Here is a 17,882-nt window from a genome sequence, read left to right on the forward strand (position 1 = left end):
TTTTCTTTCCTTAGATCCTTGATGTATTTTTGACATGTAAAATAAAATAAAAACTAATCACCAGGGTTTTGACTCAAACTGTACGGTGAATACCTCACCAAACATCTGAATATTTTTTGTTTTAAATGAAAGGATTTCCAGTACAAGAGCAAGATGAGGTTTGACACTTACTGTGATCAGTGTAAATGCTGCTGCTGGTTAAAGTGCTCAAAAATATGATGAGGCAGTAACAGTTTCAGAGATGGTTTCACAACAAACACAGTATTGGTGTGATTAACGTCAAGCACAAACACTGACGCTTTGTGTTATGTCTCACTAGCAGCCCAATCAGTCAAATTGTTCACAGTCACTGAGTCAAGATGTAACCAGTCGCTCTTTTTTGGAGAAAGTGTTGCCACTAATCTGCTGTTAGTGGTTTCATCTTCTCTGTAAAGTCTTTCTTGAAAATGTTTGGCTCATTAGGTGACTAAACTGTCCTCTCCGGAGCTTCGAGCGAAAGGCACAGACGATGGAGTAACGGCTCTTACAGGCGGAAAAACTGAAGCCTGACTACAAATGATGTGGCTTCCTGCAGAGGGGGAAACACCATGGCAAATGTGTGAATGTGTTTTTCTTTTCTTCTTCTTTTTTTCTGTTCTTTTTCTAACCAAATATGACTCTCATTCTTCCTCCCTTTGTTTGCAAATGTGGGGAGCTCAAAGATGAAACAAGCACAGTACACGTAAGTGGTTTCAGATGAGTTTATTTCAAAGCAAATCTGCTCAAACAGCAGTTTTATATTAGAAAAAAAATCTTCATGTTTATGTCTGGTGCTTGTAATTGTTTCTCAGAAAATGTGTATTACAAATTTTGTTTCCTCCATACAGTAGTTTTCTCTGAATGTTTTACTGTAACTGTAAACTGTGATGTGAAATCGGTGTGGTGTCTGTGTTTGAGTCACTGATGTTGTAGGTGGGGGAGTCAAATGTTTTATCCTGAGTCCATAAATGTCAATTCCCGATAACAGTAATACCATAACTGTGTGACACACATGCATCCACCCACATGCATGCACACACATGGACCTTTACTGCGCACACACTTACATACACAGTGTTTAACACACCAGTAAGTTGTACATTAAAGAGATTGATAGTGAGTGAGTCAAATGTCTGACTGTGAAGTAATGTGAAACGAAATTTCACTCTGCAGAGAATCAGGGGGCTGACTACACGTTTGAGGGGAAAGAGGATTTATGGTTCATGAAAAAGAAAAACATTCCCGTCTGTGATTTTGGTCAGATTTTTCAAGCCATTGTGAAAGTGATGTGGTTTAAGTGTGAAGGAAGTAAATGCAGAGATCGAAACTTTGGACCACAGAAGAAAAATATAACAAAACCCTTATCCCTCCTACTTTAGCATTAACATTTAGGACTTCAACAGCATGAGAAATTCCAATATAGTCATTTTGTTGTTCTGTCACGTAATGCGCACAAAATTCATAGCGTGTCATTGTGTGAGACTCATGGCTTTGCTTTAAGTGGACATTGCATCCAGTGTGAGCCTGATTAGTAGGCCAGCCATGGGAACCTGAGGACTCCTCCCTGTCAGAACCTGCACACAGACCACAAAGGTAGTTTTTCTTCCCAATTGTGAGGCCACGAGTTTCAGGTCAAGAGGAACAGGTACAGTTTCCATACAAGTTGCGGGATGAGTGTGTTTTTCCAGTCAACCTTCTTCAGTCCAATAAGGTCATGTCTGATCATCACAGTCAGTGATACAGGAGTTGAACTACATGCTGCTCTCTGATAATATGTAGTACACCACATATCAAAAACTTTATATCTGGTTTGGAGCAAACTGTTGTTTTTCAGTGAACCCCGATCAAAGCAGGTTGTTTCATAAACTGAGCATGTAGAAAAACTATACAAGATTTCACAAGAACGAGGCAACAGTTTCAAAAAAGACCACTGAAAACACTATCAATTAAAAAAAAAAGTTTTACGACACTAGAATCAGCCGGTGACCCCTTAAACCTTGATTATATTCACTTGCAGACAAGCATATAGACAGCTGTAGACATCATAGATGCAAAGTTATACTACCTTCCTATCCACATGGAAGACTCAATTCCATACATGCACATTCAGATGGAATCACTGTACTGCTCTTGTAGCGTAGTTCTGACAAATTCTGGGCTAATATCCAAGGAGGTGCTCATGCAGACTCCTCCAGACGGCAAATAACTACATTTACATCATGTGGACCTTTAAGGACCTTGACAAAATGGTAGATGCAGAAAGTATAAAACCTTGAGTATACTCCCTTGCAAACATGCACTTGAACAGCTGTGGAACCATGGATGTGAAGTTGTGGTCATGATACTACTGTTTAGTCTGCTTGGAGTCTACCAGGAGGACTCTGTTCCACACTTGTATGCTTTATAGGCACACCACTGTCCTTGTAGCGTAGTCACTGCACAGAGACAAATTTTGGACTGCACCCCGTCTTCCATTAAGCAAAGACAGTGTGGATGCCACCAGTGTGCAAGGGTCTGTGAGACTTAATTTCATCATCTCTGCAAATCTGTCCAGGCAAACCTTTTTATGGACATCTGTGTGCAGCCTAAATTGTATAACTTGCCTAACCAATGGCCTAATTTGTATCAGGGTCATCCAAGAGACCTTAAAAGAGGTCATGCGACTTTCCAACATTGAATGCTTGACAGGCATCCAACTAGGTAGTACCACAATCAATGATTAACAGGTACTCTCCAAAAGTAACCGATGTAGGCTACGCCATCAAACAACCTTGCAAACACTGACTCCACCTGATTTGATGAAGGCTTCATTTGTGGGCTGTCAGCTCCTGGATTTCAAACCGAACCAACATGACAACTTATTTGGAAACTTTCTCTCATTTCGTCAAAATATGTTTCTGAACACTTTTGAGGCGAGTAGCAAGCCATGGAGATAAGCAATAGCTACCGTAATTTCCGGACTATTGAGGGCACCTGAACATAAGCCGCACCCAATAAATTTAAAAAGAAAAAAGTTTTTTTTACATATATAAGTCGCACCTGACTATAAGCCACCGGTGTCCATGTTGTAACATGAGATATTTACACAGAAAGATTTTTATTACTTGTAATTAAATACATACTTTTTCTGAAGAGTGCCTGTAACATGGCAGTGAAACACACTGAGTCAGTTCACGCTGCCAACTCCAACGTCTCACCGTTGATTCATTGATGCCAAGCTAACGGGCAGCAGCCCTATTTTCTTCTTAGACAGGCAGATCAATTGCCATCAACTTAAAAGCTGTGTTACCGACCCGATTCTGCCGGCTGCCGAACCGTGGTTGGGCAGCCTTGGGTAGCATGCTAGCGCTAAAAATTATCTTTAAGTTTTTTATTGTATTGTATTGTATATCATCGTGGTGCATTTCGCTCTGCCTCCGTTTCCACACTCATGTCTGCAACACACACACACAGCTGCAGCGCTCCTCCTCATGTCACACTCACACACACACATACTCTCTCACACTCACATACACTGTAATCTGCCTAGGTTAAAGGAGAGCAGGCTTGGCCTGCAACAGCTGCATCATATGCATTTCTTCGTGTTTTCCATGTTGAGGGTGTGTGCATGAAGCGCAAAATGATTCATCTGAAGAATTTAATGAGTTTGATTTAATTCAAACGGTGGCAATGGTCCACTGTGACCTGTTGGTAATTTTATTAGTCTGATGTGACGAGGCTAAACTTAATGATGGCATGAAGCTCACACATAAAAATCTCTACATTAGCCGCATCATTCTATAAGCTGCAGGGTCCAAAGCGTGAGAAAAAAGTAGCGGCTTATAGTCCAGAAAATACGGTATTTCAAAAGTTTTTCAAGAGATTCCAGAGGTGTCGAGTGGCAGCTGGATGCCCTTGATTTACATAAAGTAACATAAGACCTCAACTTTTTGCAAATGAGAAGCAGGCAACAAGGCAACCAGTCTCTCAAAATTAACTATGATGCAACCAGAAAACATTACATGACTGCTTACAACAACTGGGGTCTGTCAATGTCCACAGATGTCTGTATGAGGGTCCACAATGCAGTACAATCGAGGCTAAACACAGGCTTTTGCCTTTTCTGTTTACATATGCAGTGCAGTCATGAATGTCAGAAGGAAGTGGACTAAGCACTGACAGTGTTCACTGTTTACTTTCTCTTCTATGCAAAAAAAATTGACTTTGTATACAAAGTACTGCAGGTGATAAAGTTTTTGAACCACAAAAACAGCTGTCTTAAAAGGAAGAGTTGATGACTGACTTTCTCTAACAGTGTAAGTGCAATAATCACATAATCAACTGTTACCTGTGAAAAATCAATATTCATTCATGCTGTTTTGTCCCTTCGACATGTCTGTGTTTTGTCTAAGGGGCCATTCTTCCTGTGCACCTGTGCTAGTACTTCCTGTCTCTCTTGCCCTCCGCTCACTTCATCCCCCCCACCCTCAAACCGCATCCTTCACACTCTCACAATAATATTTGTAGAAAAAAAATGTACCTTCACAGTCCCAGACACAAAGATTACGACGCATAGGTGTGCAAGTGAAAATGACAGGGTCTTCCCCATATCTACCCCTCCTTAGTTACCATGACAGTTTCAACCGTACAGTAAATGGGAACGCAGTCACAAGGCATGCTAAAAGGTCAGAGCTTCACATTCACATTCATGCCCTCCTGCATGTGTGTTTGAACGCTTGTCACTCCTGAATGTGCTGTAGAGGTCTCTGGGAAGGGTAGTCAACTGTTGGGGAGGTGTTCTGTTCCTGGATGTGATCATAGGCCCGTAGGTAGAGACCATTGTTCTGCTGGTAATAGTAAACCAGTTTCCTGGCAAACACTGGCTCCACCTAAAATGAAATTACGTCTGCGTATGAAATATGTACGTTAACATTATTTTGTCCTGTTGTGCCCTGCAAAAGCAGAGAATGTTACCGAAAGAAAAAGTGTTAAGCTTGGCTGGCAAACTGTATAACAAAAACTCCTTGTTTTTATGGCTTTTCAGGCTGATTTGATTATTTTTTCCAATAAAGCATTACGGTCGAACTTAATAGTACCCAAAGATGGAAATAATGCACTTCGGTCATTTTATTTCATTCTGTTCATTTAAGCAGATGAACATAAATGTTAATTTAATGTATCTATGTTTAGCTAAATTCCTGCCTATATAGATAGAATAGATAGATAGATTAGATAGATAGATATTTAAAATTATTTTTATTTTGAGACTCCTATTAATATATGCAGCTTCAGTTTTGACTAAGATAGCTATCTTGCTAGTTAGCATGCTTTGGTACTAGTGCTTTAGCAACAGTTATTGTGGTTTATCTCTATTTTAGCTGAGTTTGTAGACTTTGTAGTGTAAATCTTTATATATATGTCAGGGTAGAGACTGCGATTTGGTAGAATTGGAGTTTCTACTGGTAGAGATTACAATCGCAAACTCTACTGGTAGAGACTCCAATCGCAATCTCTACTGGTAGAAACTCTAATTCCACCAAATCGCAGTCTCTACCCTGACATATATATATATATATACATACACTACTGTTCAAAAGTTTGAGGTCATCCAGACAATTTCATGTTTTCTGCACATTTTTATTCATGTGCTAACATAATTGCACAAGGGTTTTCTAATCATCAATTCACCTTTCAGTATGATTAGCTAACACAATGTAGCATTAGAACACAGGAGTGATGGTTGCTGGAAATGTTCCTCTGTACCCCTATGTAGATATTCCATTAAAAATCAGCCGTTTCTCTTTAGAATAGTCATTTACCACATTAGCAATATCTAGACTGCATTTCTGATTAATTTGTTGTTATCTTCATTGGAAAAAACTGCTTTTCTTTAAAAAATAAGGATATTTCTAAGTTACGTCAAACTTTTGAACCGTAGTGTATTTTAAATTTAAAGTGTCTGCACAGAAAATTGACATTCTTATGGAATCATACGTTTTGTTTTTGGCCTAAAGTAAAAGAAAATGTCTAGAAGTCAGTCAATTCTTAGCTCAATTTAGTCCAAATATCTTGTGAATTCATTTCGCATTATGAGAACAATACTAAGGTGCCTGCATTCTAAATTATGCATAACCCATCATGCACATATAGTAGTTACAGAGTGACAATCACAATCCTATTTTCACCATCTTGAATTTTAATGTTTCATTAGCTTAGTTTTGTTGTGTTTGGGTACCTGTGCTGTGATCATCTTCCTTGGGCGCTGTGGATCAGGATACTCATCTCCAAAACACAGCACCACCTGGTGTCTTGGCAGATGGCGACCACTATGGGCAAAATCTTGGAGCTCTGAGAGGACAAGAAAGAGAACGTAATAAGAAACGAGGTCTTGAACCCGTTAGACCCATTATGTGCTCTTATCAAATATTCAGACTATCATATTTTCAGTAACATTAAAACCACATTTTACTCACATGACATTTTTCTTAATCATGATGACTTTTCCAGAAACCATTGATGAGGATGGTGGAAATTTAAAATGAAATGACACAGAAAACCCTATCTTGTGTTGCAGTGTGGTGGACCACAGAAGGTGGGTGGGGACTCCACACTCTGGCCCCCTGCTGAGAATATGAGTTGATCGCTGAGAGGGACTTGCCAAGCTAAAGACCTGCAGCCTCTCCTTCATCATTATCGCCTCCATCATCACAACCAGTATCGATGTGAAAACAACTGTCATCATACTGTAAATAGCTGAAGCAGCATGTTTATCAGAGCACTCTTAGTTATTCTTATCGCTTAAACAGTCTAATGGGCGGTAAGAGCCAAACCTGTTCCCTTAAACAGAGAACATAGATGTTCTCTTAAATATACTGTGAACCCCGTATGACAGTGTAATCACCTGACCATAGAATTTACATTACAGTTTGCTAAGGAAGTTGCGAAATGCATTTAAAAAAAAAAAAAAATCAGAATCAGAGTTTATCTGCTTTTCACAAATCCTTCACATAATGCTGTGAGTGTTGGTAATATAATTCAATGGAATACATCAACAATACCTCAAACTATGGGCTGAAAAGTAATCAACTGTTCCTTACCAGTGGACAAAACGTACATTTAACATAATGTAATTGCAATACTACACGTTACATAAAACCATAGGAGAACATACAACATTGCAGACTTCAGATTGACATATAAAATGATGCCTCGTTTAGGATCAAAGTACTAAACTTTAGAAGTTGTGGTTCAAATGGGCTCCACCCAGTTAGCTGTTTCCCTGGTATCATTTTACTTGCAGCCCCTTTTTAGCGTTTATAAGCGCTATATAGATATCCAAGTGGCCTCCAACAAAGCATAACATAGATCTAAGCTGATTTAAACAGTTATTTATGTATTTGTCAACTCTTTCAATGGGCAGCCATATTTGGAACCTGTAAAAATAAATGATGATTGAAAATAAAGCGTCGTTTTCATTTTTAAAAAGGTATCATTCTATGGCTAGAGGGTGACGTCTAGAAAAGACTATAAAGCTCTTTGAAGCAAATTCGTGATCTGTGATTTTGGGCTACATCAAGTAGAACTGGCTGGGTATAAAAGAAGAAACTGAACATAAAGTTAACACTATAAATGCCATTTTCATTGCATGAATATTGTCCTGGATTGTATCTTACTGCTCAGGTGTTTCAGTAGGTGCAAGCAGAGTACACAGAACATACAGCAGCATATTAGTGCTCACCAATAAGGAACTGCTGGGTGTCAAACAGTTTGCATGGCTGCTCCTTCTCCAGCTTGTTGGGCTTATCCATATATGGAGCCAGAGGTCCTTCCCAGTATACTCGTCCCTGGCACAGGCGCTTAGCATACAGCCCGTCAGACGCCATCCACAGAAGCACCCCCTTCTCCAGTATGTTGGGAAGCATCTCGGCACCCTGTCTCTGAGACTCAGGGTATGGGAAAGGAAAAAGGATGACTTCTGCCCCACTGTGAAACCTGTCCTCTGGACACGGGGAAGAAGAGGAGGAAGAGGATGGAGAGGATGAGGAGGAAGAGGTGATCCGACAACCTTCTGGGCTGGTGGTGGTAACTTCCTTCACCAGAGACTCTCGGTAGAATAGAGACACGTGCAGGCTGCAGTCTGGAAGATGGAGACAAGCATTTAGCAGATACATCAAAGAATACTCAATAACAGCATGATTAGAGTCTCATAGCTTGATCAGATGAAGGCCCTGAAATGCATGTACAGTCTTAATCACTGTTTGCTTATTATAACAAACATCTTTTAATTTCTCCTTTTTAAACTATCATCTTGTAATGAATCTAAAAAATATATGTCTTTACACATATTTCCTATAGCCTGCCGTTTTAGAATAGGGAAGTAAGTAAGTGTTGTTGGAGGTATTTATAGTTTCTTATCTGTAAATGCAAATATATATATATATATATATATATAAAAAACTACTAAACATTTAAAAACAAGCATGAAAGCTCATGTTAGTCTCAGACTGTGTGTGTCCAACATAGTTTGGACGAAACAAATCCTCACCTGTTATGGCATTATTGTGGTCCATGGCATACACAGACGATTGAGATTCTGAAAAGTAGGTGTGGAAGGACAGCTGAAAACCTGCGCAGAATAAAATAAAGAAGCACCAAATGCCGAAATTAGAGTAGTGAATGTGAAAGTACGGAGATGTGAAAGGGCACTGTGGCACTTTTTTTGCCGGGATGAGGAAGTTTTTCTTCTCCTGTTTTTTTTTACTCTAATCTGGAACTAAAACAAGTCTAATGTGTAACATCTTGTCCCACACTCCATTTGTGTGGTACTATTCACAATGACTTCACAGCCAAGTTTTTCTTTCTACACCACTGGTCAAAAGATTTGAGACACTTTCTCATTCAAGTAAATGAGAACCTGTCTCTAAACTTTTGACCAGTAGTGTACACATGGAGATCATATCAATATTTTACAAAGTATGAAAAGTGCAACTGCTTAAAGAACTTAAAATTTAAAGTTCTGAGCATCTTTAATTCATTCAAAATTAATCTTCAAACCTGAAAGACAGCCAACTGTGGGTGGATTCAGATAACCGCTTACATATTTAAATAATCAACAACATACAAGATTACTGACACTGTAAACCGTAAAAGCCTTAGTTTATAAATGGACCACATTATTACATAAAGAAATAAAAAAGCATTATTTATATTTTGTGTAAGTAAAATGACAATTTTACTGACAGTAAAGCACAGCCAGTTGTTTGTGAATGGAAATGAAAGTCAGTGTTAGCGAAAATCTGAGAAAAGAAATTCATACATTTATAAATTAAAGCCCAGTACATGTCAAACAGACATTCTTTATGATCTAGCCCATTCTAAATCATGTGCCCTTGAAGTACATGCCTGCATCTTACCATTTTCTGTGTGTGAGCCAGGCCAAGGTCGACTGATTGGTGACGGGTAGTGGCACTGACCATACTGCAGCTCGGCATGTGGCCCATGGTGATGTGTAGTAGGAAGAGGCTGCTGTTCTGGTGGTGCGTGATAATCTCTCCAGTCCCTTCTCTCCTGAGAAACCATAAAGGTCGAAACCTGGAAGGGAGCACAGGAGAGACGTCAAAAAAAACGATCTAATTAGTGATTTTTACCATTTACACTACCAGCCAAAAGTTTGGAAACACCTTCTCATTCAATGCTTTTTATTCATTTGCATTATTTTCTACATTGTAGATTAATACTGATGATGAACACTTTTTTGTTTACAACATAATTCCATAATTACTATTTTAGAGTTTTGATGTCTTCAGTATTAATCTACAATGTAGAGATAATTAAATAAAAACCACTGAATGAGAACGTGTGCCCAAACTTTTGAGTGGTAGGATATTTTTGAGGTAAAGTTTTAGAAGATGCACAGCCACAAAATCTGCTGACCTGGTTGTGCAGTGGCGTGTATGGAGGAATGTAGCTGACAGCATTTACATGTGATGCCGTCTCCTCCAGACTGCTCATCTTCATGCCTATAATTGTAAATAAAAAAAAGAAGAAATATATTTATCAGATCATTTGCCTGCACATCTTTCCATTAAAGCATGATAGAAAAAAAGGAACTAACATGATTAAGAATAATCCATAGTGGTATTTTACAGACTAACATTAAACTGTGACTATGTGCAATATTCTGTGAACAGAACTATGTCGTATTTTGGCAAGTACAAGCGTGAATATGTTTTGTGCACTTGTGCAGTTGTGTTACTTCTATTCTCGTACCAACAAAATTTGCAAAGTTTAACAGATGACTGAGTTGCTCTGAATCCTGTTCATTCTGAGAATTAAGTGTTTGTCCAGATAGCAAGAACCACTCTGGTGTGACAAAAACAGTTGTACATAGAATGGCAGAGACTTAGTTATGCAAGGCTGGAGGTCGCCTGGTTGTGATATGTGCACCCTGCACTTAGTAACCGAAGCCCTCTAAAAAAAGCACTACGGCCTTTTTGGTACATGCTTTGGCTTCCTTTGTGCTTCCTGCCTCATCAGAATCAACTGCAGTGTGCAAATGTATGTGAAAAATCACCCATAGTCTATAAACAATGCAAGTTGCTGTATGAAATACAGCAGCACTACTGATATGCAGATGAATCATGCAAATAGTAACAGATTAGACATTATTATTTGCAACCAACATCCAAGCATAAATGATTTTATTGCACATTTTGTCACCTCATACTTGAAGAGCTAAATTAAATTCTCTCTGATTAAATGCTTCACAGCTCTTGTGCATTTTTGCATGCACGATATTTGATACTAACCTTTTTTGGCTCCCTCTGGAATGATTTGGTAGACTTTGTACGGCTCTGAGATGTCCAGCTGGCTTCTTTCTACTAGTTCATCAAAGTCATTGCTTTTATTAAGGGCACAGCGTAGTCTGGTTTTCCATGTGGGGGGATCGGGTTTGTCCACACCTTCCTTATATTTCCCCTTGAACAATGCCCACGCCTGAAACAATCATGGAATACATTTTATTTACACTTTCTTTTCAGCCATGCAAAGCTATGGGGCTTTGGTGCATAAACAGTAAGAGCAGCGCTTCCTTAAGAAACACCTTAAGTTTGCTTTTTGATCATTTCAGTGCAGTGTTCGAGTTGCATTTGTCACATGTGTTGGGTGCAGTATGAGGAGAGAGACGGGACAGTCTGACCTTGAAGAGTGCAGCATCCTCCTCTCTGTTATAGTCTTGTTTTCCCGCATGTTTCCATGGAATCCTAAAGATGGTTTTCTCATTGTTTTCCCAAACTAGGCCGGGATATCTCCTGCTCTCGATCTGATCAATCAGCCACTGTCTCAATTTGCCGTTGCCGCAACTGACTGACAGGCCACTGTCCTCATCCAGGTTCATCTCTGCAAAATAAAATAAACTAGCATAAAAAACAGAACTGTGGACACATTAAGGAGCAGTTCTAATCTAGCTTCGGATTTTTACTCTAAGACTTAGTCCTTTTCTGAACCGGAGAATATAAATTTGACAGACAGACGACAGTTCCAAGTGATTATCATTATTGCAATTTTTAGCTAAAATTGCTTTTCAAAGGCATTTATTTGAATGAAAGAGTTGCTGGCGTGAATTAGTTATTAGAGATCCACATAGCCTCTCCCCTGCAGCCATATTAGTAATCTTTTTGAATACATTTTGTCAAACAACAGCTTTGCCACTTTTGCTCAAAATCATTTACAAGGTAAGGATGCAGGGGTGGCAGCAGAAATGAGTAACTATCTTAATCACGTTTGGCCTGATTTTCTTTTCTGTCATTGTAAAGAAATGTGACTCATCTTTAGACACATGCATGAAAAAAGCAACACTTGTAGCTATAATTAAATACTGATCGAGTTTAAACACAGCAACAATACATGCTGGAGTATAATAAAATTGTGAGTAAGAGTTGCATGATTACCAGATTAATGGCACATTTACAAGTAGTTACTGTTATATTCAGGATGATGAAGACTGACATCAAACATTTTCTCTTGGCTGAAACTACTGCTGTCATTTGATACATTAAGTCACTTTTTTTCAGTTATCATGATGAAAATACATTCACTCATTTCAAAGGAATTGCTGTTGCTTACCTTTGAGTGTGTAACGTCCGCCACCGAAATCTGTTTTGAAGCTATCGGGGTCCTATTCTTAAATGTTATCACATCTTGATTTGTTGCAGGGAGGAGCCTCTCGAGCTGTGTGAGGTTCAAAAGGAGATGCACAGCATTTGGGCGTTCATTTCTGTGAAACTCAGCACCCACAGTGCTGCAGTGGGGAATCCCTCTAGTGACACCCAGAGCAGACACCGGGATGGAATGGAACAAGTACCTGTACCATCACACAAATGTTTCCCCGCGTGTTTGTATTTTTCTAAAGATCTGCAAGTTCAAGCTAATTTCCACTGACAAAACGGTTGACTGGAAACATTTATAGTCTTTGAGTGTAAATTTGTTATTTGAGTAAGACTTGTCTTGATACTGACAAAACATGAGGAAAAAAACGTCAGAAGAATGCACATGCTTGATTAATCAAACTACTGTACACTGTCAAAGTGCACTTTAGTTGTAACACTGCCCTCCAGTGGCTATCATCCACACATCCAACTATCAATACTATGTACAAAACTACTATATGTAAAATCTCTGATAAAATGGTTTATTTTTATTATTTTGCTTTCTCTAAAGACAACTGAGCAAAAGACAGATAAAAGAATGTGATCTTTGTGTTTTTGATGCCACCATGCATGACCTCCCCTGCACATTAGACAAACAGGAAGAGAACCAGGAAACAGAGCTGTAAACAGAGTGCAAAATGTATCTTCTCACCTCCAGTATTGCAGCCCACCGACCAACAACCTCAAAAACTCTTTGACTTCAATCCTTTTATTAAACAATTTGAAATCACATAGACACAGTGGAAAACACAGTTCAGAACATTTATAAATTAGAAAAACAGCACCAGAAACATCAATCACTGGTAAAAATGAATATGAACTTAACTTGAAAACGGTCTCTTCCAACACTCATGTCCATGATATTTTGAGGATAATTCCATCTGTGATGGACATCCAGACAGGAGTCCACTCCAAAGCACATTACATGTCCAATACTTAATACGTATCCTCCAGGCTGAGCTGCAAAAGATCTCATCAAAAGATCTGATCAAATACCTCCAGGTGGGGTGGATGCATGTTTTTCTACCTCCTCGCCATTTACATTGGACGCCCTGGCAAGCAAGTCACGTATATCAGCCTCATCATTGAAAGGATTCTCCTTATATTCCATCCTCATCCATTCTCTGAACTGTAGGAGAAAAAAATAATGTTTGGTCTGTTGATGGCAACGAACAATGCAAAGAACTAATGATAAACTGTTTAAATCTACTCTTGAATGCAGCGGTACATTTCAGATTCCTTCATATCCCAGTTTCCCATGTTCAGCATTAACGACTGACCTGTTCAGCTTGAGTGGTCTCAAACTCCTGTAGCTGCCGCTGGAAGCCCAGGTTGGGTCCAGCACAAGGCCGAGCCACCCTCACCGCAGCCAGCGCCTCCTGCCAGCCCAAACCTGTCACTGTCATGATGTAGGCTACTACCAGTGTGACACTCCGGGACACTCCTGCCAAACTGTATCAAGGGAGCAAATGCAAAAAGTTAAATAACCAAATGACTACTGGAATTCTCACAATTCTCTTTTAGAAATTCATGAAAATGGCTTTTCATTTAAACTGGACATTTTAAATGGTTATTTCACTTATTAGCAGTTGTTATTTGCACACATGAACACCACATCCTTGTTACAGAAACCTGTATAAACCCTCATCCCAGTTTGGAGAATCATAGCTGCCATAATCACAGGTGTGTCTAACTCAAGTTACACACTTGTTTGTTCGTAAAACAACTGTAAGGATGATCTAAATGCTGAAAGAAAAATGAAATTCAGAGGAAAAAAAGAAAATCAGAGGAGGAACCTAACCCAGCATGCTCAATATTATTTGAGATGTGTTAGCAGGGATATTAATAACTAAGTTCTCTGTGTTCTGTGCTAACAGCTTATCAAAAAAATGTGTAAAACTACACTCAAAACCAGAGTAGAGTTATAAACAACTAACCAAAGCCCATCATATTTAATATTTGCAGTATGTGGCACTGCCAATACCAAGTGGACTACAGATAGTGATGACAGAGAATAAAATATAAGGAAAGTGGGGTAAAATAATAGAACTGAGGTGAAAACGCTGATTCAATACACATTATATACGACACGTTTAAATGAACTTTGGCTTTTGGAATGCTTCTTTGACTAAGAATGATTAAGCAGAGAAGCTTTTGTCAGTGCAGATCTTATAAATAGATGCTTGTGTTTCTGAGAAGACCCTCTCTCTAACCAAATATAACTCTCCCCTGTGAACACGTGGTCAGCTACCCCGCTGCACGAACACAATGCGGTCAGACTTGTTACTGTACTCTGTTTTGGGAAGTTCAAGAATAGGCCTTCCTTTAGGTTATCATTTAATCTCTTCTGTGCAGCAGTTACACATGAGTTCACATGTCTCGCTGTGTGTGGCGAGCTCAGTTTTTGTTCAGCTATGGATAAACTGTACATTTCAGTTTCAATATGTGTGTAACTGCATAAGCTATCAAGTTCGTTTGCTACAACAGCACATATTGTTTTCATAGCCCCTGTGTGTGAATCTTGACTCTAGCTTCCAGGTAAAGCAATCTTGCTCTCACCAGTGAACGAGGCAACCTTCTCCTTTCAGGCGGGACTCGTGCATGAACATTATACTTTGTTTAAAGTGCTGAGTCCTGTGGGGCATAAGAAGAATCTTGTCATAATAGGTCATGGCCACATTAAAGCATTATGAGAACAGAGCAGGATCTGCCGTAAAAGCTGTGTTGTTATTTTGTCTTCGCTGACACCGAGAGCTCCTACATGCAGCAGCCTGCTGGTCTTTGAGTCACACAGTTCGGTTCGGGGCTTTTTTTGTACATGGCAGGTGTAATGTTTTTGCCACTGACTCGCAGATCCCGGAAAGATCAGGATCAGGGTGTGTTTGTCTAAGATTTGAAAGAGTTGGCATCATATTTCACACCTGCTTTATCAACCTGAGAGATGGTGGTAAATGGGAGCAGGAAAGGTGATCTGTGTATGCACGACCATTGAAAAGTTTGGGGTCACCCAGACAATTTCATGTTTTCCATGAAAAGTCACACTTCTATTCATGTGCTAGCATAATTGTACAAGGGTTTTTAGGTTTCAGTGAGCCTTTCAACACAATTAGCTAACACAGTGTAGCATTAGAACACAGGAGTGATGGTAGCTGGAAATGTTCCTCTGTACCCCGATTAAGATATTCCATTAAAAATCAGCTAGAATAGTCATTTAGCACATTAACAACGTCTGCACTGTATTTCTGATTAATTTAATGTCATCTTCATTATTATTATTATTTTTTTTTAAAAAGGACATTTCTAAGTGACCTCAAATTTTTTGAATGGTAGTGTATGCAACATGCATATACACATATGTGCATGGGTATAAATATATCTATATGTGCCAACAGTCATGCTAAAGCTCAAAAACTGGAACAGTTTGAAATGTGAATTTGGTCTCAGACGACTGCGATACAGGCACCACCCCTTGGTTTTTCTTTTGTAGTTTTCTAAAGAAAAAAAAAACTGCAGACACTTGTACATGACATGTATTGAAGTCAAAGTAACAGCCACGCACCGAGCGCTAAACCCAGCTGTGTTACTGTGGTCGACTAAGTTCCCAGTGAAATGTTGAGCTTGTGAAAGTGTATCATTTACACGTTAGCTTGAAGAAAATGAACCTCAGACACCCACACAGTGCTGCCTCAAATGAATGTGGTACTTTCTCTCTTTGCTTCAGCTTTTCATTGTTCTGTGCTGTGTTGCTGAGCTGCACATTTTGGTACTTACAGGTTTTGTGTGGGCAGGTCAGCTGCTGAAATGCAGAGATAGGTCATCTCCTGGTGGACAAACAATACTAGTTAGCCTACCTATCAACAGTCACTTGCACTGAATACGTATCACCACACTTAAGGTTTCACAACGTATGCGTGTTGCTGATGGTAAACACAAACTGCCCTATTGTGTGAAGTAGAAAAAGGCAGTTTTAAGAGAATTTGTGGTCACATTAGTCCTTGTCATTTTTAACAATGACACAGCTGAGAAGCAAAGATGCTTTTGTGCTTCCAGCTGTCAGAGCAACTTCAGATCAAAATCAATAATCCAGGAAAAAAAAATAATAATGAAGAAAGACTGCACAGTCCACAGAGACTGAAACAAGAACAAACGCCTACTCTGAAACCCACGCAAGCACACAACTCAGCACAATGACCAAACCATCTGCTCTTGACTGGCATTTTTCACGATACGCTGTGAATCACATGATTAAGATACTCTCCTGCTTGTTGTTTACTCGCTCGGGAATGACAGCTGTTTGCTCAGGGGGAAGCACTACTGGCGAGTACAGCGGTACTTCTACCTGCACAACCTGACAGACTGGTCTATGGAGTGTGGTAGACGGCGCTAAAGTCAGGCCCAGTGTACCAGTACACCTGGAGAGTCACAGCCAATCAATCTGTTCAGCTTCATTTGCTTGAAAAATTAATAAGAAACCTAAGATGCACAGTTTCATAATTCATCCGATGGCTGAGATGCTACAAGAAGGGAATCGAGAGCTTCTCACCTGGAGGATCGGAGCTGCGCTGTCATGAATGGACAAGATGTGTGTGATGTTGTTTCTGGCTAACTGTTCTCTGTCTCTTGCATCTGTGATGAAAAAAAACCAAATAAACAAACAACAGCACAATTTCAGACCATGGATATATGCAATCATATATATATACCCTTACATAGATAGATATACAAAATCAAATAAAATAATACAGTTGGACACACCTTTGAAATTTCCTAGGTATAAGTCAGGCAGGACCTGGGGGAAAAGAGAACACTGGATGCAGTTTTGGTCAAATGGAAAAGCATCAGTGAAAATGAGGTGTGGTACAACAGCTCAGAGACCTAAAACAGCTGACTCAGAATGACACCCAGAACATATGAAGTGATAGTTAGAAATTACAGCCCATGTTGTAAATTTAACCCTGAGATCATTGGACTAGATAAATACAAAGCTGCTAAGTAAAACAATAACTATAGCTATGACCTGCTTTAAGTTACACCACATAGGTGGAAATGACTAAGTATTTTTATGGGGTTTTTTTTTCCCATTGAAGATATATTTTTTTACCATCAAAAAACTAATCGCTGGACAAACTTTTATATTGCTAGACATTCTTATCCTTAAAACACTGAGCACTACTCATCTGAGAACCTCCAACCTGAGGCGCGTGGATCAGATGGAAAACGTACCTTGTTGATGCCATTTCCCATCCTGAAGGACCCGTCTGGAAAATCACAGCCAGAAGAAATGCCACACTGTGCGTCCTGGTTGTTTACAATTGCTTATCGAAAGTCTTGACAGCTTTCAAAAGCCACTGTTGGGAAGGCACAAGCTGCTTCTCCGTGTCCGAGCGAGCAGAGCACTGCTGCCAAAGCTTTTCCGTGTTGAATTCTGGGAGTTGTAGTTTTGGCAATGCAAGGAGAGCCGCTTTTGTTGTGCTGACATAGCTGTGGTCTGGAAACTGATCCTGTATGTGTGGATGGATGTGAATCTGGAATATTAATACCTTGTCCCCCAGGCCCGACGACAGCATTTACTTAACCTGGACCCATATAAATATAACAGAGTGTCTACCAGAGAGAAGATAGATGAGGGTGAAGAGAGGCCAATGGGAGGTGAAAGTTGTTATCGGTGGTGGGGTATTC

General features: G+C 39.5%; 2 protein-coding genes across 2 annotated transcripts; both read right to left on the reverse strand.

Moving 5' to 3' along the window:
• Positions 1 to 726: 726 nt before the first annotated feature.
• On the reverse strand, positions 727 to 12,780 carry irf4a (interferon regulatory factor 4a). The gene is made up of 9 exons (XM_022207115.2): positions 12,121 to 12,780; positions 11,195 to 11,394; positions 10,806 to 10,992; positions 9,931 to 10,016; positions 9,411 to 9,588; positions 8,543 to 8,623; positions 7,736 to 8,134; positions 6,233 to 6,345; positions 727 to 4,886 (listed from the first exon to the last, which is right to left on the reverse strand). Exons 2-9 carry the CDS (start codon positions 11,390 to 11,392, stop codon positions 4,737 to 4,739), a joined length of 1,392 nt encoding a protein of 463 aa, XP_022062807.1. The 5' UTR covers positions 11,393 to 11,394; positions 12,121 to 12,780; the 3' UTR covers positions 727 to 4,736.
• A 116-nt stretch (positions 12,781 to 12,896) lies between these two features.
• dusp22b (dual specificity phosphatase 22b) lies at positions 12,897 to 17,638 on the reverse strand. The gene is made up of 7 exons (XM_022207116.2): positions 17,427 to 17,638; positions 16,959 to 16,992; positions 16,747 to 16,829; positions 15,975 to 16,024; positions 14,763 to 14,837; positions 13,484 to 13,655; positions 12,897 to 13,332 (listed from the first exon to the last, which is right to left on the reverse strand). Exons 1-7 carry the CDS (start codon positions 17,445 to 17,447, stop codon positions 13,192 to 13,194), a joined length of 576 nt encoding a protein of 191 aa, XP_022062808.1. The 5' UTR covers positions 17,448 to 17,638; the 3' UTR covers positions 12,897 to 13,191.
• Between the last annotated feature and the right edge of the window lie 244 nt (positions 17,639 to 17,882).

Source organism: Acanthochromis polyacanthus, chromosome 9, assembly GCF_021347895.1.
Source record: "Acanthochromis polyacanthus isolate Apoly-LR-REF ecotype Palm Island chromosome 9, KAUST_Apoly_ChrSc, whole genome shotgun sequence".
Classification (NCBI taxonomy): domain Eukaryota; kingdom Metazoa; phylum Chordata; class Actinopteri; family Pomacentridae; genus Acanthochromis; species Acanthochromis polyacanthus.

Excerpts from the sequence above, each read along its gene's own strand:
- irf4a (XM_022207115.2), bottom strand. The coding sequence starts at position 11,392 with ATGAACCTGGATGAGGACAGTGGCCTGTCAGTCAGTTGCGGCAACGGC. Across the intron at positions 9,589-9,930 it reads ACACGCCACTGCACAACCAG|GTTTCGACCTTTATGGTTTC; the intron begins GTCAGCAGATTT and ends GCTCCCTTCCAG. Across the intron at positions 4,887-6,232 it reads GGAAGATGATCACAGCACAG|GTGGAGCCAGTGTTTGCCAG; the intron begins GTACCCAAACAC and ends ATTTCATTTTAG.
- dusp22b (XM_022207116.2), bottom strand. The coding sequence starts at position 17,447 with ATGGGAAATGGCATCAACAAG. Across the intron at positions 16,993-17,426 it reads TGGGAAATGGCATCAACAAG|GTCCTGCCTGACTTATACCT; the intron begins GTACGTTTTCCA and ends CTTTTCCCCCAG. Across the intron at positions 13,333-13,483 it reads AGACCACTCAAGCTGAACAG|TTCAGAGAATGGATGAGGAT; the intron begins GTCAGTCGTTAA and ends TTTCTCCTACAG.